Source organism: Carettochelys insculpta, chromosome 31, assembly GCF_033958435.1.
Source record: "Carettochelys insculpta isolate YL-2023 chromosome 31, ASM3395843v1, whole genome shotgun sequence".
Lineage (NCBI taxonomy): Eukaryota > Metazoa > Chordata > Testudines > Carettochelyidae > Carettochelys > Carettochelys insculpta.
The window spans coordinates 9,087,437-9,111,766 of NC_134167.1; the positions used below are offsets into that span (position 1 = coordinate 9,087,437).

The window sequence follows — 24,330 nt, forward strand, 5'->3', positions numbered from 1 at the left end:
CCATTCCAGCCCATCAGTCAGAAATTCAGATTTATTGGTCAGTAGTTGTGAATGACTAATTATCTGGGTAAGTCACACACTGCTCACTTAACACCAAAACAGAAAAAAGCTAAGTGCATCCAATAAATTATTTACTGCTCAGGTCTCATGAAAGCACACCCATTGTATATGGGGAAACAGAAGGAGAGGGACTCAGGATGATTTCCTGTTGATACTAGGATGGAAGCAATTCTCGGCTGCACCTGTTTTCCAAAGAATCAAACTCTGCAGAAAGCAACTTAACTCTGAAAAGATCAATACTACACTGAAACACAGGCAACTTTAAGATCTGAAAGAAGAGTGTAACTTACAGGGAGAAAAACACCCACCTAATGAAATAGCAAACTGTCCAATCTCCACAGCCCAGGAACAAGTTCAAGTTTTACCCTGAACTCTCTGCAAAACAGAATACTAGCTAGACTTTTAGATGTGTTCCACTTTCATAGTTGGTGTCTCATTTCCAAATGAGCTCAGTTCCCATTATGGGCACCAATAATTGTTGAGTGCTTATGAAAATCTGGCTCACCAGCACCACAAATGGTGCTTCAAGGGTACAGGGATGGGTCTTGGAAGGGTCATAACCAGCTTTTGCACAATTAATCTTTTCCTATGGAGGCTGAAATATGAGACATTAGTGACAAACAGCCAATTATTTCTACAGGAAAAGAAGGCTTTTCTTTAAAAAATACCAGCTCTGCAGGGAGCATGCTCTCGGAGCAAAGACCATTTTGGGAGTTGCTGCTCATAAATGGTGTTTGTTTCACGGCTACACATGTAGGAGAAAAACTAAAATATGCCCTAGAAAATTCCTTCCAAAATTTTGCATCCAAGAATCAATCTCCTGCAATGCCAGCAGAGACCACAGCAGGTGTGACATGGCCAGTGGGTATAGGTGCCACACTTCCCAGAGTACAAAATCTAAGAACTGGATACTGGAGTGTTTTTCCCCCACAATAAAAGGCAACTGAAAGAAACAAAATCAAATAAAACTAGATCAGCTGCATATCTATGCCCCTTCCACCTGCCACTTTCATTCCCTGTAGCAACATTCCTGGAAGATCGATCTGTAACAGCATTTCTTGTTCTAAAACATTGTGTCTGAAGACTAGGGGGTCAACAGGAGATACACTGCAATGCTTACATCCGCCCCAACCCCTGCATTCAGCAGTAAGTTGATCTATAGTCAGTCATGGTCTTCTCTCCCTTATTGAAAAGTACCCAAATGTCTGGGAGTAGGGTTCCTTCTCATGTTTTCTATCCATGGACGGAATAAATTTTATGTGCCCCAAGGCATGTGCAAATGTGCGTCACCAGTGGAAACACATGCCGCCCACTGTGGGTGGCTGTGGGCGCTCTGCTCATCAGCTGGGCAGCGTCTGAATCTCTCCTGGGTGGCTGCCCATCCACTCAGCTTATGGGGAACACTGCCTGGGAGGCATTGGGTTTCATAGGGACTGTCTCAGAAGTGAACATTGTTTCTTTGTGCTCCAAAGAGGAAAAACGGGAGGCTGGCCTGCCAACACAGGAATGTGACACACTGCGGGAGCAAGCTGGAGATCTTTACTACCTGTTGCTATTGGCAAAGCACCTGCTTCTCAGAAGCAACTCAACATTCTCGCTGTATTGGAAGGAATGCTCCAGGTTGGGTCATTGGACCTCCAGTTTCTTGGGCATGTTTGGCTTGCCTCTTCTGATTTCCAGTTCATAGTACTCATTGTGTCACAGAGCCTCGTAGGCATGGTTACATAATGGAGCAGCTGCTCCTTGTGTCTGCTGGGATTGCACAGGTATGCCAACAGACCACAACACATTGCTCCAGAAATATACAACACAAAAGCAGGTTGTTTTCCCCATTTCCAAAACAGCTGCGATGAATTAACCACTCAGCTTGCATCAGCAATTACAAGGGCAGAAAAAACAAGGCTGCCAAGCATACCCTATTGCTATTGCGTAGCCATGCCTGTTTTGTGCACTGGCACTTTCATCTCCTGTGGACTGAAATTTGGTTTCTGTTCAGCACTATCAAGAGCTGGAAGTTTGCTGCCCTGGAGTTGGCAGTAGCTGCTGGGAATCTCCGTTTCAATCTCTAGGGAAGCTAGGGCTGTGTGTACAGGGGCAAGGCTGTTTCGCCAAGTCCTTTATAAATAAATATGCACTGTGATTACTGTCCTTATTTATGAGTGACCTGTCTTCATCTACCATGCAGTGATCAAGGCTCTTCGCCATTTCCACTGCCAACAGTGGGACAAATTCTCTCTCAAATTTATACCCCAGGCAAAACATTTATGTAGATTGGAGCTGAGATTTGGGTCCCGAGGACAGAATTGTCATTTTGCTGAAAATGATGCAAACCCCAGTGGGATCTGCTGAGTTCCATGTTTGCTAAATCATTAAGAGCCAGGCACAAAGGAGCCCCCCCACTCTCAAGCTGCCTGTAAAAATACTCCCCTTCCCTCTAGCTTCCCAGTGTTCTGGTTTGGGAAAGAGAGGTTCCATATCAGCCCCTATCACTGATACTAGCAGCACAGCTGGGGTGCATATGAAAGTATGTGACTGAAGTGCCTTGGCGATTAATACTCCACAACCTCCCACCAAATGCAGTCTCCTCCCATTTAACCCAGCACAGCCCCACATGGCAGCCAATCCACAATCTAAGCACTGTTTTCATTTCTGGATCCCATGCATTCCTTGACACTAAGCCAGCCTCACATTCACAGACATTTAGACCTCTTGCTTCCAGAGCTCCATGCAGTGTATTCCCTCTAGCTCTGCTATCTCAAGTCAAGGCAGGGTATGTACTCCATTATTTGGCTCTTGCTAGCAGTAGACAATGGGATATCCTTCTGTGATTCCCTCCCCCATTTAATGGGAATTTATTTAATTTTGTTTGGATGATGTGCAGTGCTGTTAATTGCTGTTCTAGCACGTCTCTAATGATATATCTTTCCTAATTGTTTATAGCTTGCCTACCTCTTAAGTGCTTTAATACACACAAAAACTGATCCATTCTCTGCAAAATTAGAAATTTCCTTTCAGCAACTGATAGCACACAACATTTAGTATGAAACCTTGAGTTCAGATTTCTGAACTCTTAATTCATCTCCCTAATGACATTCTTTTTTGAAAGCTGGTTTTTTAACAGAGCCTTCAAACTGCAAAAAGAGATGGTGCACGCAAGTTACACTGGCATTATTTAAACACTGGACACACAATTGGAGATTATAACTAGCAATAAAATTATTCTTACTTTAAACAATGTTGATCTGCATTTATACTTTTGATTGCACTGTCTCACTTTAAGTACTACTTGACCAGTTATAGTATCAGAGACAAAGGTTTCTTTTTTTCATGCATTTCCTTTTGATAAAGGACTGATTCAATAATCTTAAAGGATAAGTTTTATCCACTAGGTGTTAATGCAATGAGGCTGAGCAGAAAAAAACAAACAGTCCATACATCGCAGCAGCCTTACCAAACATTCCTAAGTGCCAAAGAAACCTGAGAAAATCCATTCCAGTCTATATATTGAGCGGATATGGCCAGGACTGCTGATGGGGTGTGAGCAGAGGAGGCAGATGCCCCTGGGCCTGGAGTTGGCTGTAGCTCCTGGCCCTTTAAATCAACATTGGAGTCCAATTGGCACATTCCCAGCGGTGCAAAAGGGCTGGCTGTGGGAAGCTGACATTGCCTCATGCCTCTTCCACCTGATGCCCTATGGTGCTCTGGCCTCCCTCATCTTGCCCAGGGGCCTCGCTGGCCTGCTGGCCGCCCTCAACGTAGCTCATTGACTTGTTTTACTGTTCTCTAAGCACAGGACTATGAAAGTTAGAAAACAGTCTCTCGATTTCTGTCTCAACAGTCAGTGGTCACCCAAAAAGTGAATTCTCCATTATAGGGAAGAATTCTGCAGTTTCCAGTGATATATTATAGCCACTGCAAAACTTCATTCTCAAATTGAGGCTCTGAGTAACTGCGTTGAATGGGAGGGAAAACAACCTTTTCTGAACAGTTCAGCCATTCAGTTCACTAAATTGCTGTAAGGGTTAACACCCTAAACAGTGAGTCCAGAGAGTCTCCAGGAATGCTAGGGAATTGGGAACTGTTGGCAGGAAGCCAGAAGAGCCAATGAAAATAGAGTGTGGGGTTTTGTAAATGAAAGTAGTGACCTTCCTGTTCCAATGTGTGTGTGACCAGAGCAGAACCTGCGAGACATGAATTAAGCCAGGAACTCGGGCATGGAATATTCCGTGACATCCATGGAAGGACTAAACTTTGGAACAACAGCTATGTGAGTAGAACAAAGAATATTTAGTCACACACGATCGAGTTATTTGCTTTTATTTGGGGGTTTCTTGGACTTCTCCCTGCTGAGCACATGCAGCCCCCTGCCCCCTTACACTGTCCCTTTAAACTGAGTCCCAGGGAAGCAATTCTTAGTGGTTTTTTTTAATCTTTCTTTTTTTCAGTTGCTCTGTAACACCTAGCAAGCAAGCAATGGTTTACCAACTTATTTTCTTTGTTTTATTAATAAAAATGATCTTTTTAAGACCATGATCTGATCCCTGTGTCCTAGATGGCCGGAGGTTCTGCAGGCACATGCCTAAGACTTCAAGGTCAGTTATTAAGAAAATTACAGGTTTTTTGAGCTCTCTCCAGAGGAAGGATTGAAGAGCTTGAGAGTACCTGACAGGAAGCTATCTCAAAGAGGTTTTGCATTTGCGTGTGGCAGCCATACCAATCCAAGGCCAAGGAATCTGTGGCCTTGGGGAGTTTTTAAACAGAAGCCTTTCATGGCAAGGAATTTCTCAAGGTTCTTGCAGGCCCGCACCTCCTGCACAGAGTGGGGAACTGCCCTGGCAACAACAGAGATGGTCTTACCTCATAATGTGCCACTCGCTGCGATTCTGATATTAGCTGAGCGCTGCACACTTTGCAGTAGCTTTCTGTGAATAATTCCTGGTCAATGTCAGACGACTTCATCTGCTTGGATTGATACAAACAAAAGAGACAACAGAACAGAAGGGGTGGTTATTTTCAGGGTTAACACATACCACAGAGAATTCAGAACAGTTACATTTTGCAATGGTCCATGAAGAGAGGAGCAAATGAATGTTCTGAAGAAGTTGGCTGCTCTCCAAAATTCATTACAGGCAAACAAAGCTGTAGCATCTTAAATTCAGTAAGTGCACATGTAAGTACGGAGAGTATCAGCAGCTCCAGCTTGATGTCTGGTATGCAATTTTCAGATAAATGACATGTTGTCCATGGAGTAGGGACTACTGATAATCCATTTATTTCTATTCTCAAATGACTTGGAGCTGTCAAGTGAAGCACACAACTAGCCTATGTAAAGATGAGGTTTTATTGCAAATAGCTTTGCCCTCCCTCCTCTGCTTTCTTCCTGTCTGTTACTGACTTGCTGTGTCTTTTCCTTAGGTAAGTAAATTTCAGGTAAGGAACCAGGATGCCCTGTAATACAATGGGGCCTCAATACGGACTGGGGCTCTTGGTTTACGTTACAATATAGTACAATAAATAAAATAATGGACTCAGAGGAAACAGCAGACAGCAAATGAAATGACTGGAAAAGAAACACCAAACATAAAAATATTTATTTTTTAATAATAAAACTCACACCACGTCCACATTACAAATGTGTTCTGTCAACAGTAAATTGACAGAATGCGGCACTTTTGTTGACAGTGTTCTGCCACTCCCTCATGAGACTGAATGCCTCTGTGGACAGAATCAGTTGATAAAAAGCAAGTGTGGATGCTCTGGGGGGCCTTCTGTCCACAGAAAAGCTATCAGCAATAAAAACTCGTCTTTACATAGGCTAGCTGTGTGCTTCACTTGACGGCTCCAAGTCATTTGAGAATAGACATAAATGGATTATCAGCAGTGCGGGACACTGAGCAGCCCTGTTTGCTGAGCTTCCAGCTGGCTGTTTTGTTGAGAGGGTGGCCAGGCTGTCTGGCTGCTCTGTTGACAGACCAGATTGCTTTTTTGATTGCTTTGCAGTCTGACCACGATCTGTCAACAGAAGCTTTGTTGGACAATACCTGCTGACAGTAACTTCTGTCGACAGATTACTCTAGTGTCGACTTAGCCTAGCACATTTCCCTGGCATTCTAATAGCCAGTCACTAGTTTGAAGGTGTGTCCCTCACTTCTGCTACCTGCTGTAAGTGTAACCTCCATTTGTATTCTCTAGAAAATGATGGGTTGGGAACCTGGTCCCAACAGTCCAGCGGGTATTTTAGGTACTCAAAGCTTTCATTGTACCATCCTGTCAAGCATAGACTGACAATCCAGGAACGCATTCACACTCAAATCTAACAAACTGATACAAAGCGACACTTACAGATCTCCAGCCAGAAACCAAATAGGCAATGGTGTTAATTCTCCTCTGCTTACATGTGGTGCGGACTTGAACCATAGGCACCCTGCAATAGTGAACTGCTGGGAGGTAAATGAGGGAGAGCCAGAGTGTTAGCTCATCCCTTTATACAGGCTGAACCTCTCTACTCTGGCACCCTTGGGACCTGACTGGTGCCAGATGACAGAATTTGCCTGACTACAGGTGGTCAAATTTTGTCTAGCAGCATTGCCAACACTTCCACTGCTTACTGGGCTCTTACAAGACATTTAGGGGTCAATTACAGCTAAATAACAGCACAGAACAGTGGGAGCCAGGACAGGTGGCTAGAAAAAAATACTTTCTGGGACTACAGGACACTTGGCCACACCCATAAGAAGTGGACATCCAGTTAACTAAAATCATGCTGGATTATGGTTGCTGCCAGATTAGAGAGTGCTGGACTAGAGATGTTGAACCTGTATTATTCTCCCTCTGTTACATGTGCACAATCCAAGTACCTAAATGGGACTCATACAGTTTATCCCTAGAGGGTAAGAACTTAATATTTCTGGTATATGGGGTGTCTCCCTCTATATAAACACTCCAGGTCTTCGACCTCAAGGGGGGTAAGATTGTAATAGGTCAATGTTATCCATTAGCTACATTTCATGTGTTCTTGTTACTGTGTATTGATATAATAGCTCTCAGAGGGTGGGACCAGTTATTAGGCCGTCAATATGTAACCAGCATGTTACACATTATGAACATTAGCAAACGATTCATGTGTGGCCCTGCTCAAATTAGCTAATTAGGTAAATTAACGCCAGCTTCTCAGGTGTGCTAAAATACACCAAAGAGGTAGCCACAGACTAAGGATGTTAATGGTTAGCCAGTTAACTGATAAACATAATTTTAAATGGATGAGGATTACCCGTTATGGTTAACAGGTAGGAGCTGGAGACGCCCCCGCCCAATGCACAGAAGGGGTTGTTCTAGCCCTGTGGGGCTGCCACAGGTGGGGCGTGCTCCAGCCTAGCCATGCTGCAGGACCCCCACCAGCAGCATGGCCAGGCACTAGGGCTACTTCAACCAGGCTGGAGCCTGTGGCACGCCATGGATCGGGGTTGCTCCAGCTGTGCTGGGGTATCCCCCACCCGCAGAAGCATCATGGGCAGGGAAGCTCCAGCTGGGCCAGAGCAGCCCTACCATTTAACCTGTTAACCAATTAAACAGGATTTTACATCCCTACCACAGATCGTGTGCTACCAAAGCGTCCCCCATGGGTTATGCATTTTGGTTACCCCTTTGGAGCAGTGGATCCCAGAGTGCCAGGCAAACTAAGCCAAACTGTGCATTTCTCCACTGGGACCACTTCAGCCATGAAGGTGAAACCTCTTGTAGGCCGTGTCTACACGTGCACACTACTTCGAAGTAGCGGCACCAACTTTGAAATAGCGCCCGTCACGGCTACACATGTTGGGCGCTATTTTGAACGTGAAATCGACGTTAGGCGGCGAGACGTCGAAGTCGCTAACCCCATGAGGGGATGGGAATAGCGCCCTACTTCGAAGTTGAACGTCGAAGTAGGGCACGTGTAGACAATCCGCGTCCCGCAACATCGAAATAGTGGGGTCCGCCATGGTGGCCATCAGCTGAGGGGTTGAGAGACGCTCTCTCTCCGCCCCCTGCGGGGCTCTATGGTCACCGTGTGCAGTAGCCCTTAGCCCAGAGCTTCTGGCTGCTGCTGCTGCTGCTGCAGCTGGGGATTCATGCTGCATGCACAGGGTCTGCAACCAGTTGTCAGCTCTGTGGATCTTGTGTTGTCTAGTGCAAGTGTGTTTGGGAGGGGCCCTTTAAGGGAGCGGCTTGCTGTTGAGTCCGCCCTGTGACCCTGTCTGCAGCTGTTCCTGGCACCCTTATTTCGATGTGTGCTACTTTGGCGTGTAGACGTTCCCTTGCAGCGCCTATTTCGATGTGGTGCTGCCCAACGTCGAAGTTGAACGTTGACGTTGCCAGCCCTGGAGGACGTGTAGACGTTATTCATCGAAATAGACTATTTTGATGTCGCTACATCGAAATAAGCTACTTCGACGTAGCGTGCACGTGTAGACATAGACGTAGACTGAAATATGGCAGCTGCTGAGGACCCTACGGGTGCACTGTGTTAACAGGCTGCAGCTGGGAAGGCCCAGGGCTGCCAGTCCCAAAATAAACAATAACTTCTCCCATTAAAATGCCACAAGGGATTAAAGCCATTACCTTTTCCTTCCCTACCTCAGGCCACCCGAGTTAATGCCCCTGCTCTAGTCAGGAGTGCCATGAGATCCTTACTGACCTTGGGAGCACAAAGGCCCTGAGCAATGCAACTTCGCTGAGCAGTCGTCTGCAGGCACTGACTCAGCGCTGACTCAAGGGCACGATTGCCACCCACTGCTGCACACAGAAAGGCCCTGGCTTTTCCCTGGAGAGCCCCCCCACCCCCACACACACTGACTCAGCCCAGCCTTGCTCCGCTGGTGAGAGCGACTGCCCTCAGCTACGGGCAGCTGAGCAGCAGATGTTAAATCTGGGGAAAGTATTATAAGGGCCTCTTACTCAATAACCCCAATGTATTCCTGAAAAACTGAACAACAGTTGAGTACTGGTACTCCTTCTCTCAGGTCGGGTGACCAGACAGCCAGCGTTAGAAGTAGGATGGAGTGGGGGCACTAGCTGCTTCTATAAGACAAGGACCTGAATATCAGGTCTGTCCCTATAAAATCAGGCCATGGGGTCCCCCTACTCACTGCACAGCAAGCCCCTGCAGCTCTGCCCCGGGAGGCACAGTGGCATTTGATACATTCTCCTGCTCCACTTGCTCGCAGGACTGGCCCTTCATGGTCCTGGGGAACCTTTGATCAAATAATTCTTGCCCTGGCTTCCCCTTCCGCAGGAGTTATCCTGCACTCTGCCCAAGCCTGCATGATTCTAGCCCCCCCGTCCCCAGCCAATAGCAGGAGAACAGTAAAGTGCTGATCTCTTTCAGCAGCATGGATGGGGCCTGCACTGTCCCCCTGTTCCCGTTGGAGCTCAGGGGCTTGTCATCTCTCCCCTGGTGCAGTTCAAAGCTCAGCATTTTACCCTACTTCAGCCCTGGATGTGCAGCTGAGTCTCTCTAGTGTGGGGAAATGGGTGGCTGTGGATGCAGTTACATGAAAACACTGTATCCATAGCCAGGGCTGGGGGCTTTCACATGGGAGGAGAGGCTCTGACAGGGTTCCCTCTAATTTCTTCCATCCATGAGTGGAATAAATTTTGTTATGTGCATCCAAGCACGTGCAGATTTGCTCCACCAATAGAAACACACGGTGGAGGCAGCGGGTGCAGTGGGCACTCTGTTAATCAGCTGGGTGGCACCTGACTCTCTCCTGGGCAGCTGCCCAAATGCTCGGCATGCAGGGGACACTGGTCCCTCACTACTCTGGGCACTGGCAGGCAGAGCACCCAGTTGCGAGTTTGCACAGTGACAAGGAGCAGGGGGAACCCAGGGACCTAATCACACTCTGAGGGCTCACTGTCTGTCTTGGCATCAAAAGGGCTTTATTGCTTTTTAATAGAGAGACAAAGAGGCAGAAGAGTGAGGGACAGAGAGATTAGAAAGGAGGAGAGAATAAACAGAACCAAAGCTCCTTTATGCCATCGCTTGAAGTCTTTGCAAGAGACCAAAGCATACAGAGGACTCAGTCACACAGAAAGCCTGTGCAATTAAAAATATTAGGAAGCTTTTGGCAATGATAACTATTTAGCATGCACTTCATTATGAAGTGGCAGACAAAGAATAAAGGGTCATCTCTCTGGAAGGGTCTTGTATAGTAGTCTGTTAGCTACCTCCATTAAAAAAGGATTCCCATGTGAACACTACATTACGTATATCCATTTGTATAAATTATTGTCACAAAACAACCACTATAAAACCAGACTGATTGAGGGCGGATTTAAATTCACCAACAAGAAGAAAACAGAGTCCTTTCCCTATCCCACATAAATCCTGCACAGCACGGCCAATAGCAAGAGAAACAGCTGCAAATATAGTATCACTTTATTTCTATTGTAGTGGAAGTTGTATTATTGCAGGAGAAATAAACATTCTTTTTCACCTGGATTTCTCCTCAGCTATTACATCTATGCAAACTTTGCTTGGTGCTAAGGCAGTATTGTGGTTGAGCTTTTTTTTTTTCTGCATATTATAGTATGCAAAACGCCCACTCACTTCTTCCATAACAACATACAGACCCAAGCAGATAGTACTAGAAATACACGTTGTTAGAATGGGGAAGGGAGGTCAGGAGTGACAGGAGAGGGAAGACAACCAGATTATCCAGGACATGACTTTCCTGGACAAGAGAACAAGGTAGGCTCCTGCGGCCAACGCACGCTGCTCTTTGGAGGATTAAGGGACTGGACTCAGGCTCAGAATGGTCCTACAGGCAGCTGCTGCACTGAGCATGCATATGAAATCATCGATTAAACACACACACATAAATTACAATTCCAAGCCTGATTCTCCTTACACCTTACACCTGCATTCATCAGAAATAACTTCACTTAAGTCAACAAATAGGTATAAAACAGGTGAAAAACCAACATCACACTCAGGGCATTTATTACAGCTCAAATTAATCAGGATTTAGCATTTCACAAAGTAACAGAATGACACATCAGCCAGTGTTAGGAGCTCCTTGTGGAGGGCCCACCCATGAATAAGAAAGTGAGTAAGGAAAAGTTATTTTCCCGTTCCCATAATACAAGAAGTAGGGGTCACCAAATGAAATAACTAACAAATTTAAAACAAACAAAAGGAAGTTTTTCTTCACACAGCACACAGACAACCTGTGGAACTTCTGGCCAGAGGATGCTGTGAAGACCAGGACTTTATCAGAGTTCAAAAAAGAATTAGATAAATTCATGGCGCATAGGGCCATCAATAGCCAGGATGGGTAGGAATGGTGTCCTTAGCCTCTTGTTTGTCAGGGGCTAAAAATGGATGACAGGGGAGGGATCACTTGATGATTATCTATTCTGTGCACTCCCTGTGGGACACCTGGCATTGGCCACTGTCAGAAGACTGGGTACTGGACTAGATGGACCTTTGGTTCTGTTCTGATGAAACCCAAAACACTTCTGCCATCTGACAGCTGAATCATTTGCGTGGGTGTGCAAGCTAAACAGAGACATACAGAAGCTCTGTTGCTAAACAGAACTTTGATCTTTAAGGAAAACTAGACTGAAGTTCTAGTCTTCCTGCCCTATCAGGGATGGTCTGGCTTTACACAGTCCTGCCTCAGCAGAGAGCACTGGAGTAGGAGTCTGTTTCAGCCTGGCAGTCCTGAGATTTTATTCAGCTCTAATCCAAATGCCTTTTCTGCACATGAAAAAAAGCGGGTTCCAGCTTCCTCCTCTCTGATTTTGCTGCAGGTACCCTTTGCTTTGTTTCTTTTGTGGGTCAAATGCAAGCAGTGCCTTTATTAATGCCCTGATGACCCTTGTAGGTGCAGGGAATTCAATAGCAAGTGGACACTTCTACTCACTCCATTCCACTTTCTCTCTCTTCGTCTGGAAAAATCTCAGGCTACGTCTGCACAAGGGTAAAAAGCAATCACGCTTGGCCTGGGTCGAGTGACTCAGAAATATCACGGTGCAGACATCTGGGCTCACTATCAGCATCCTCTGTAAACTGAGCACTTGGGCAGCTGATCTGGAGAGAATCAGGTACCACCCAACTGATTAGCAGAGCACCCACAGACACCCATTCTGAGCAGCATGTGTATTTATTGGTGGTGCATATCTGCACATTCCTGGGGGCACATAAAATTTATTCTGCCCATGGACGGAAATATTAGAGAGACTCCTGCTCACCCTCAATCTGAGTACTGAGGTGGAGAGTCCTAAAACTGGCACCTCAGTCCCCATCCAAACGTGGACACAGCAATTTTCTGCCCTGTGGCCTGAGTCAGCTAACCCAGGCCTGCCGTGGTCATCCCACAGGTCTTTGGCTCATCTTCAGGAACTAACCTGAATTTTTTTTACATGGCTGTAGAATTGTTCTGGGAAGGGCTCTCAGAACCCACTGCCAAGAAGCATGCAAAAAAAGTAACCTCGACATTCCTTCTTCCACCACTCCCAGCAAGCCTCAGCCACTTCGACAATATTGTTGCCTAACACCGCTTATACTATGGATGGTTGATAAGAAACACAGATGCTGAGACACAAAGGAATTCAATCCCTGCACCTTCTTAAAAGGTTTTCTTCTAGGGAGCTGAAGAATTAATGCACAGCCACTGCCTCTCTCAGTGGGACTCACAGTATTCAGCTGAGTGCTGGCACTTACAGAGCACCGCAAGTTCTAAATATTTCACACGCTTGGGGCTGTCCCAGGCTCCACAGCAAACAATGGACATTTTGTCTGCTGCTGTTTCATGGAGGGTTATTATTTATTGACGATTTCCTTTTTTTAAGTTTTAAACCCCACTCTCCAGTTCAGTGTCCTCTCTGCGTGTCACATCAGTATCCTCAGCAATAGAAAATTGTGTCATGAGTGCCTGTTTTAAATAGTTTGTGCCATATGGCTAATATACTTCCCACCAGCTTCAGCAAGAATACACCTCCAAAAATGGTTTTCGTACACATTCTGGTATTTTTATTTCACAGTTCACATTCTAGATTTCATGATGTGTGATTTCTACATTTGGCAGACAACAATCAGCAGAAAACAATTCACAGATGTCATGGGGGGTTAAAAGTAAACAGATATTAGCACAAAGAGCATGCTCTTGGAGAGTGTGTGTGCCGCTGCTACTTCTGAAGGCAGTTCCATTGCGTTGTTTGACGATGCCCACAAAGGCACACCTCAATGCACTTAGCACAACACACAGAGTGGTGGGGGGAGGGAGTGCTAGATGGAAGGTGAAAATGAAAAATCTAAATGATTGAGATCCAGGCTGAGCCCCTAAGCAGCTGTTGTCCAAATCCTAGAGTATGCCCTGCAGATAACGAGTGCAAAAGATTCAGTGAACATCAGAAGAGATCAGACTCCTGAGTGACTGCAGATCAACTAACCGCACATGCCAAACTGTTCCACCATCTAGAGATTTAAAACATTCCAGACCTGCAGGATAGCAGCTGCTTGTTTGGCTAGCTCAGGTCTTAGCCCTCAGGCCTCTGGACATCAGCTCTGGAAGGCCAAGTATCTCCAAGCTCGTTGAGTCTCTCCACTCAAAGGACATTTCTCCATGAGCCACTTGTTCCGAAAGTGGCATTCTAATAAACAGCCTGGAAAATGCTAATGAGGGGCAGATGTAAATTTCCAGCACCTCATTAGCATATGGTCACATGATTCAGAGTCCAGAAGAGGCTCTTCCAGATTTCCAAACAGCGTGTAGAAGTGCAGCCCCCAGGGGATCTCCCGGAAGTGGAGTGGAGAGGTGACTAGTGGGCACCATAATCAGATTCTCTTCCTTCCTTCCTGTGGTGCTGTGCAGGGGGAGCCTGAAGGTCATGATGGGGGAACCCAAGGAATCCTAGGAGCTGTATTTCCTTGGCTAGCTGCTTGCCTGGAGAGCTGGCTCCAGAGCAGGGAAGCGACTACATTTCCCAGCATGCCCATGGACACCAGCAACAGGAAAGGGAGGGGCCGACGAAATATTCCCCGCAAGATTGTAGAAGATAATTTCTATAAAACCTTTATTACCGTATAAATATATGGTTTTATATATATATATATATAACAAAATCCTTTTACCAATCACTGTTTCCTCTCAAGTTTCTTCATAAACCTCTCTTATGCACACTCATTGCATGACTATTTTGAACTTTTATTTTTAAAATAATTGCAGTCCACATTTACAAAAAAAGCGCATACCCCGCCACAGAAATTCCTCTATACAAGCCTGCCACCTGCACTGCTGCACAAAGAAACTGGACAAAAGTCATCGTTGTAGTTTTTTATTTCTTATGGTTCAAAATGAGCTGTGATACCCTGTAGCCCAGCCTGGGCCAAGATCTCAGTCATGGCTGCTCCAGGAGCTCTTGTGGCTGGAGCAGACATGACCACCGAGAGACAGCTGCCTGCCATTTGAGGAGCTACATGTTGTATTCTAGCAGATTTGAGTCTCTGTGCCAGTTGGCCACGCTGCAGAATTTCTGTGCCATTACTGAGCTGTGACAGCAGTCAGGGCTCTTTTTTTTTAAATTATTCTCCATTGCAACCCCCCACCCAAACGTGCAAATAAGGCAGCACAGTCCCTGCCTTAGAGCTCTCAGTCTAGCAGCACAGCAAAGCAGAAAGAAAAGCAGCTGGGCAGAGGGAAGAGGTTGAAGGGACAATATGGGGGGGGATAGTAATATGCAATCACTTGCTAGCTGGGGCATTGTGTGGCTGAATGAGTCGTCTTGTCACATTTCATAAAGCATTTAAATAAAGTTTTTAAAAAGTCTTCCACAAATAAGTATGTCCAGGTGGCCTGTGGCCCTCCAGGAAAATCAGGCCTCAAGGGCAGATGCGAATGAGGAGAGGTACCTGCACGCTTGGTGGAGAAAGTGTTCCTGAAAACACTTCCCAAGGAAAGGCTCAGACAGTCTCAGGCCAGGCAGGAATCGCCCTGGTACACAGCCAGCCAGGTGCATTTCCTGTGAAGCAGCTGGCAGCTGCAGTCAGGACCCTGGCCAGTGGCCTCGCTGGACCAGCAACAAGATTCAGAATGACTAATCCTACCCCACCCTGCTCATTCCTGAAGTGCTGCATTGCAGGCGCCCCCCTACTCAAGGAGGAACTCATCCTCAGATTTGCTTTCAGAAGACTGTGAGACTGTGTGGCACAAGCCAGGGAGCAGGAGGGATTCTGCGCGTGTCTCCTGCACGGCTGAATTGCATGTGTCAAAACATCTCCCCAGCTGAGACGGGAATGCAGCAGAGTGGGAGGGGAGGAAGTTTCAATATTTACAATGGGCTTGCATTGAACATCCAAAAATACCTGATCCTGAACAGGCTGGCTAAACACATGATGCCAAACAGTCCCATGCGCAGGAGGCCACTGCTACATGCCTGACAACATGCAGAAAGGGACTGGATAGGGTAACAAAGCTCTTTTACTAGACTTGTGGGTCCTGCGCTTTTTGGCAGATTAGTTGCTGCAGGGGCGCACAGCAGCTCTCAGGTCAGACACCTGCTCTTTGTTGGGTGAGCTACTCTCATCATTGGTCAACTTAGGGAAAAAAGAGAAGACCAAATTCCACAGTCTCTGCTGCCCTTCCAAGTGATTTGGGCAGGATAAACCCCTCCACCAATATCCATCCTCCAGTGCTGCATTGGATATGGGAGGTTGTGAGCCCAGGCCCACACTCTACTCTGGGCTCCAGCCCAGGAATCCTGTGACAGCAACTGCCTGCAATGTCTCAAGTCTCAGTTGCTTAGGAGCAACAGTTCCCTGGGCCATTTCTCCACAGTGGTCCCCAGCACCCTCCTTATCACAGGCTCTTCCCTTGGGTACCTGCTTGAGCTTGCTCCTCTCAGAATCTCCACAGCTCCTTTTCTCCTCCACTCCTCACCCAACCCTGAGCCAACAGGAGAGGAGCCTTTTTATAACCAGTCTCAGATGTTTCCTCATTGGCTCCATCTGTCCCGATTAGCCTGGATCCCTTGAGTCTGCCAGCCTCCTAACTGGCCCCAGGTGTTTTAATTGGCCTGATTGACTCTAGAAGGTTGCTGTGGGTTCCAGATTAGCCCTCAGTAGTCTACTCTTGGAACAGGGACCTATTTAATCTACAGCTAATTTATTTCCCTTCTAACACTCTTCTGTAGCCCTCTGGCCTCACCCTTTCACAACAGTTATGTGGATAGCCAGTCAGAATTAACAATGACCAAATATTTTTAAGGAATATTAAAGTTCCTGCTTCAGGGCTTAAACCAATCTTCAACTATTCAAGACAAAGCCTGGGGCATGGGGGAGGAAAGAAGAATTACCTCATACTTGCTACTCCAGGGCACTCACACCCTTCTCAGAAGCCTCTGTCTCAGGTCACTCTCACAGTATCCAGCTAGATTGGACATGGATCCCATCCAATCAGGCAATTCCTGTGTTCTTTTTCTTTGTGGGGAGCAGAAAGCAAGTGTCCTCGTCCTGTAACTTCTCTGCCTCTGGAGGAGTCCCATGTGGGATGGGTTTGGCTCATTGCGCATGAAGCATTGCTAGGAGGACCCTCACCTAGCTAGGACTAAGCTTGCCATATCAGACAGAGAGAAGGCCCCATTACTCTACAAGATCCCCAGGGAAAGTGACTGATTTCACATGCTTCGGTACTGAGAGTAGCCGAGAGCTAGCCAAGCTGGCCATTTGTCATTCTCCCACTGAATTCCAATGAGACTAATAAATGGTGATTTAAGATAAACTCCCTTTCTGACCTTTTGCCTACTTATACAAAGAGCGAGAATCAAGGATGTAACCATTGGGTTCTGTAAAATAAATGTACAGTGGCTGAGAGAAGAGGAGCAGGAGTTGCTCTCTGTAGTTTATGCCTTCCAGGCAGATTAGCAGTAAAACCAAAAGCTTGTGGAGTGTGTGTGTGGGAGGGGGTGGTGAATGCATCCCCTGAATAGCAATGTGTGATGAAACATGGCAAAAGGCTGACACAGGGAGTGCATGACTAAGAGATGTATGGCTAGGAATGGTAGTAAAAACTGAACCTCCTTTACTCAGTGCCCCAGACAAGGTAGAAATAAAGGCTGATAATATTAGAGTCAGGTAAGTTTAGAACATATAAAGAAAAGACACATTGCCAGGCTGTGACTTTCACTTCCATGCAAGGTCACTGAGTTCAAATATTATAGCCGACTTTTAACAAAATTCAAGAGGATCAAGTTCCTTTTATAGTGGCACAAACTCACCTATATGTGTTTATAAGTAAAATATATGTGTTTGTACAAGTTGAACCTCTGTAGTACAGCGCCCTTGGGACTCGGCTGGTGCTGAACCAGAAAACTGGTCAAACCATGGAAGGTCAACATTGTCCAACAGCATTACCAACACGTCCACAGCTTACTGAGCTCTTAGAAGACATTTAGGGTCAATCGCAGCTAATTAACAGCACAGAACACTGACAGACAGGCCTGGTGGCTAGAAACAAACTTTATGGGACCGTGAGAAACTTGGCCACACCCATGATAACTAAAATCGTGCCAGATGAGAGAGGTTCAAGCTGTACAAGGTAGTGTCAAGTGTGTCCAACTAACTGGTATGTTTCAATAGTCTCTACAGTGTTTGTCAAATGTTAATTGCAAATGTGTGCTCTCGAATGAAAATCTGTGTACATCACACACATTTCTAACACACTAATAGATTCCAAAGCCGTGCCGAAGTCCCCACCAATGTGTACGTTGTCCGAGCAGGAAAAAATGAGGATGCTTACGACTAGTGTTCCCTCTATTCTTCTCCATCTATGGGTGGAATAAATTTTGCTGTGCACACCAAAGGCATGTGCAGATGTGCACCACCAAAAAAACAAGTTGCCACGTGGGTGGCCGTGGGGGGGGGTCTGCTAATTAGCTCGATGGAACCTGAATCTCTCCTGGGCAGCTGCCCAAGTGCTCAGCTTACAGGGAACACTGCTTATGAACAAAAGATGAGTAGCTTTATTTCTGCTCCAGGCTGAGACTGGTGGTGCATTCTGATTAGGATTTGGCTTGATGTAGTCAGGTGGCAGAGGAAAGGAACACAGATACACCAGTTCACACTTAAAGTGGGGAGAAGCAATAGCTCAGTGGTTAGAGCACTAGCCTTATAAATCTGGTCTTGTTAGTTACCATGGAGGGTAGCATGTGTTTCTACTGGTGGTGCACAGTCACACATGCCTTGGTGCACACAATAAAATGTATTCTGCCCATTGATGGAACAAACCATGGGTTGTTAGTTCAATCCTTGTCGGGGCCTTATATATCTTTTGGGATAACAGCTGCCAAGTACCTAGGGGCAGGTGAGATAAACATCTGTCTGGGGAAATGTAGATGGTGCTAGGCCCTGCTGTGAGGGCAGGGGACTGGACTCAATGCTGGCTAGAGGTCCCTTCCAGTTCCTGGATTCTGTTCTGAAGTGCTGGGACAGCAAGACAGATTACAGTAAGGAACAGGTATTGTTGTTCATGAATTCCAGCGCGGCTCTGGCCCTGCAGTGGCGGATTCAACTTACGCTGAAAACTGGCCATCTTCTCACCTCTTGGGAAGATGAGCTGATCTGCTACACCCTAGTGATGAAGTCATGGGGAAAAGGCCTTGCCCTTAATTTCCTCCTTTTCTCCGCTTCTCCCTCTCGTCCTCTTTTGTGCCACCCTGTTTATTGTAAGCAGACTCCCTCTGCCTGTGAGTGCCATTTAAAGTCCAGCCACATACATCCACCCTTCCCTGCTGCCAGTCTCTCCTGAGTGACCATGTGGAGGCCAGCAAGAAGCACCGGCACTCACAGGGAAGGGGTCCCCAGGGTTCTTCTGAGGAACCACACCAAAGTTCTCCGCCTGCAGGGAATGAGCTCTTTCAGCACGGAGGTACTTTGTAGTTCAGCTACAGCCAAACTACACTTGTCATGTGATGTGTCAGTTGCTATGGGAACCGTGGTTTCTCATGAATAGAAGCATAAATAGTCTTGTAAAAGCCTCCCTGGAATTTGAGTTCCTCGCTGCCAGGCTGCAGCAACGTGAGCATCTTTGTCTCCATGCTGTTGGGCCATCTCCTGGCCTGAGCCACTGCAATCTCACCTCCCCCAGGTGGGGCACACGGGACAGGTTCTACCTGCTACAAAGAATGTACTTCCTGAGGAACCATCTGTAAATATTTTGTGTGTGAATTTCAGTGTTCTCACCCTCCAGATATAATATTTATTCCTGCAGAAACAAGACCTGCTTTTTCCTGTGGATCCCTAATGTTTAAAATGTCAGAAAGTGAGTCGAGCAGAATTCTGCGCCTGCCATTAACATACAACTCAGCCTCTAGTACTTTGCATAATCAGAGCCTGTCACCCTCAATCAGCTTCAGTTCAGAAACCTGAGAGGCAAAGCCATGTCAGATGGCAAGGAGCTTAGATGAAGAAGCCTCAGGAGAATGAACGTGAAGAGCAGTGTTGGGGAGATTATTTTCATACTGGATTCTTGGATAAAACCTCCCACGTCAGCATAGGTAGCTAAATCAAAAGCATCTGTCTTGGGAAGCACCTTTGCAGAACCTGGTGACTTTGGCAGGCATACAAAGGAAAGATGACCACTGTCTATTTCAATTATTCTGCTGGTTTATTCTGGCAGCCAAAGCTCCCATTGCCAGGGGAAGTTCCCAAGACTAGTGAAGGGATGCAAAAACAACAGGGCCTGTTGGACAGGCTGTAGCTACAATAAGGCTGCATCTACACTTATCAAGATATCAACTTGGTCAGGAACAATCTTCTGGGGTTCAATTTCACATGCCTGGTGGGGATGCGTGAAATCAAACTATCGGGGTTGACAGTTGACCCCTGTACTCCTCATTCTCGGGATGAGTAAGGGAGGTTGGGGGGAAAGTTTCTCTGATAGACTTCCCTCAGTGAGGATGGACAGATAAATTGATTGTAGATACATTGATTCCAGCTATGCAATGGCCATAGCTGGAATTGCAGATCTAGGATCAACTTTAAGGTCTAGAGTAGACACCAACGGGTGCTGAGCCCATGGTTGTTTAATGATGATGATGATGTAGACCTGCCCTTAGATTGGAACTGTGCTCAAAGCATGGCCGGCTGGTCCTCCCCTCACTGGAGGGACTGGCCCTGCTCATTTCAGTGATGCTTCTGTGGATAATTGATTCAGATGGTGCTCTCCATATCTCCTACTGGCAGCAGAGAGGAGGGCTCACGTACCATGCTCAGAAATCACCTGTGGTAGACTGATACTCCATTTTACATTATCATCTACTCCAGCCAGAGGGATCCAGAATGGAGTTTTGGATTTCCCCATCATTAGATGCTTTCCAGAAAGGAGAGAGCCCTTTATCCATGTCTAATTTTCTTCTCTTCCTTATATAACAACTTTCAAGTACCTAAAAGATTGCTCCAAGGAGAGGCAAGAAAATGATCTTTAATACTTGCTTTTAGACCCAAATGGAACGACAATGACAAGAAGTACAGGTTGAACCTCTCTAGTCCGGCACCCTTGAAACCTGACTGATGCCAAACTAGAGAATTTGACAAACCATGGGAGTTTGATATTGCCTAGCACATTACCAACACATCCACTGCTTACTGGGCTCTTAGAAGACATTAGCTGCGTCTACACGTGCACGCTACTTCGAAGTAGCGGCACCAACTTCGAAATAGCGCCCGTCGCGTCTACACGCGTCAGGCGCTATTTCGAAGTTAACTTCGACGTTAGGCGGCGAGACGTCGAAGTCGCTAACCTCATGAGGAGATAGGAATAGCGCCCTACTTCGACGTTCAACGTCGAAGTAGGGACCGTGTAGACGATCCGCGTCCCGCAACGTCGAAATTGCTGGGTCCTCCATGGCGGCCATCAGCTGGGGGGTTGAGAGATGCTCTCTCTCCAGCCCCTGTGGGGCTCTATGGTCACCGTGGGCAGCAGCCCTTAGCCCAGGGCTTCTGGCTCCTTCTGCAGCAGCTGGGGATCTATGCTGCAGGCACAGGGTCTGCAACCAGTTGTCAGCTCTGTGTATCTTGTGTTGTTTAGTGCAACTGTGTCTGGGAGGGGCCCTTTAAGGGAGCGGCTGGCTGTTGAGTCCGCCCTGTGACCCTGTCTGCAGCTGTGCCTGGCATCCCTATTTCGATGTGTGCTACTTTGACGTGTAGACGTTCCCTCGCTGCGCCTATTTTGATGTTGGGCTGAGCAACGTCGAAGTTGAACATCGACGTTGCCGGCCCTGGAGGACGTGTAGACGTTATTCATCGAAATAGACTATTTCGATGTTGGCTGCACGTGTAGACGTAGCCATTTAGGGGTAAATTAGAGCAAAATAACAGCCAAGAACACTAAGAGCCAGGACTGGTGTCTGTAAACAAATTTATAGGACTCTGGGAAACTTGTATGGACCACGACCACGCTCTCAGAAAACAATCATCCAGCACAGTCTGTCAAGTTCTCACATGGAACCCGCAAGAAAAATGCAAAAGAGGAAGACCTTGGACAAAGTGAAGGAGATCTACTGAGGCTGAAGGACAACTCAGTACTCCTGGAATCAGCTAGAAGTTTTGTCTTGAGACAGAGTGAAGGGGAGGAGACTTGTAAACGTCCTATGTGCCACTCAGAGTACAAGGGTTAAGCAGTAGGGAAACTTGGCCACACCCATGATAAGTGGACAGCTGGCTAACTAAAGTCATGCCACACCAGGGAGTGTTGGTCTAAAGAGGTTCACCGTGTAGCAGAGGGTGACCCATAGGAGCTGACTGCCACAGGGTAAACAAGAGAAAGAAGAAATGCAAATGAATGCAAGGTCAAATAGAAGACTAGTAAAGTAGCCTCATAATTTTCAAAGACTATATAGACAATTGATGTTACTTGGTCTCCATTCCAGAAGAAGAGATGTTACAAGAACATCGGAGGTGTCTCATACACAGGTAAATAGCTACGATTACAGAAGATGCTGCTTGAGAATTCATAGCACAGTTACTGTACAGGTTTTGCATTGTAAGATCGATACAGCTTGTCAGCACTGTGCACTGTTTGCATGCAGCTCATGTCACCAAATGCCCAACAGCCTCATCCATATTCCGGAGCCCCACCGCAGGTGTATGCACTACTGCCAATGGAAGGCAGCCCGTGGTACCAGCCAACAGTGGTTTGAGATTGAGTGGGAGATCCAGTGAGGTGAGTACTCAGCAGCAAATAGGGCCTCTCCGAGAGCAGTTTCCTAGTCTGTTAAAGGCATTCAATGTCAGGAAAGGAACTAGAATTACAACAAAAATACCCACACATGAAAATTTGAAAAAGAAAAAAAAAAACAGAGGTCGCCATTGTCAACACCACCTACAGCCCCGTCAGAGTTGAGCTACAGCCATCACCTCTGAGAAGTGGGCTGATTGTTGGTATATATGACTAGCAGTATCATGCAGTATCTCCAGTGGCCAAAAATAATGTCAATAAGTTGTCTAATTGCTCAATGTTTTCCAACAGTCAGATTTACAGTTATTAACTCTATGCCTTTGTCAGCCTATTTTTGAAATGCTGCCATTCTGTCATTCTCCACTGTGGCAAGGTGAAGGGTTGGGAGAATGTATGACCTATCTCAGTTTCAGACCAGGGACAGTTTTGTATAAGTGAAGTTCAAGTCCCCATCATCAGAAAACCCCAGAGCCATTGGGAAATGCTTGGCAGCATGGACAGCTAGATCAAAATCTTCTCCTAAGGTGCAAACTACATGCAAGCTTTGCTTTTGTCATCTTGGAGGAAAAAATATGTTTGGAAGAAATTACAAGGTGTGACTTAGCAACTTCAAGAACTTGGGCGGGCTGCAAATTGTCCATCACAATGTTTTTTGGACAGAAAATCAAGTTAACAAAATGTAGCCACCTTTTTGAAGACCTCTGCTCAATGTGCAGTGAGATTGTCTTTAAAAAAAGCAAACAAGTTGTTAGGATGCCTAAGAAATAAGAGGGAGGATAATACAGAGCATCCTATAATGCCATTGCATAAGGCAAATGGGTAGCCTCATTGAGAATACAACATGCAATATTGTTCACCCCACCTCAAAAAAGATACTGTAGAAATGGGATCGAGGGGTCAGTGGAAGGCAGCAAGAAGGAGCTGCGAACAGAAAAATGCTCCCATGAAGAGAGAGAGAAAAGATTGGGATGATTCACCTCAGAAAGGAGATAAGAAAGCAGGGACTCAAGTGATAAAGATATTTTAAAAAATAAATGTGCTACAGAAGGGAGATTGAGAGCTTCTGTTGTTCCTGCCTCAGACCACAAGAGCAAGAATTAGGGGGCAATTCAGTGAAATTATCTGTTTTGAATTTGCCTCCCCTTAAAAAGAACTTCTTTCTTACCTGAAGTGTAATTAATCATTGGAACCCACTGCCACATGCTGCTTGTAGAGGGACCAGATAGTTATACGGCAAATACAAATATGCGATGTTTGAATAATTGATGCTAACTTAAAATTTACAAAAGAGAAAAAAACAGGTTTTTCCAGGCTCAAGCTTGACAATGAACTGGGGCTAAAATTTGCCACTGAGCATGTCTGTGCAGGTCCGCATGCTGCAGGTGTCTTGGATCTTCCTACAACCTAGCTGATGATGGCCAGAGAGAGGACACTGGGATCTGACCATGTATGGCAGTTCTCGTGGTTTTCCCACACAACACAGAGATATGCAGAAACCCTTAAAGCGGACAGTCTTCAGAAAAGATTACAGGGTAACAGAGCTGCTGGCCCTTGCTACCATCTCCTTCTCATTCGCAAGACCACAGCACAGGCTGGCTGGCCATGCTGCACCATGGGGAACATACTGCTTATCTTCAAAAAAACCCGTAAGTTTTCATTTTGTTACTGTGTCATCACTAAACATGTGTTTGGTATATTTCAACTGATGGAGGGTTTGTAGCAGTTTATACAGCAGGATTGTAATTGGTTGACTGATTTGGTGCTTTAAAAGCAGTGGGTGTTCATTTCCATTCTATTTCTGGGGCTTCTGATGAGCTGTTCAGAGCCTTTCTGTTTTCCTTCATTGTAATATTGCAGAGCTGGGAGTGATGGAAGCCAGGGGACAATTGCTGGCTTTTTTGTCAGTGGTTGCCTTTTTCAGGAGGGTTTTGAATAGCTCTGTGTAGTCCTTTTCCACCAGCTCCAAAGTGATCAGTGTTCTTGGGGCCAGATCGGACATTTGCAATAACTTTACTGCTTTCTGGGAGCAACAGTTTCTGCCAGTTGCTGCCAAGAG

General features: G+C 46.2%; 1 protein-coding gene across 1 annotated transcript in view; it reads right to left on the bottom strand.

The window, feature by feature from the left end:
• Window positions 1-24,330, bottom strand: part of ZMAT4 (zinc finger matrin-type 4) — a 160,531-nt gene that overhangs the window by 92,388 nt on the left and 43,813 nt on the right. The window contains 1 exon segment of the mRNA XM_074981568.1: window positions 4,918-5,022. Within this exon segment, the coding sequence (XP_074837669.1) occupies window positions 4,918-5,019 (102 nt within the window). The 5' untranslated portion in view covers window positions 5,020-5,022.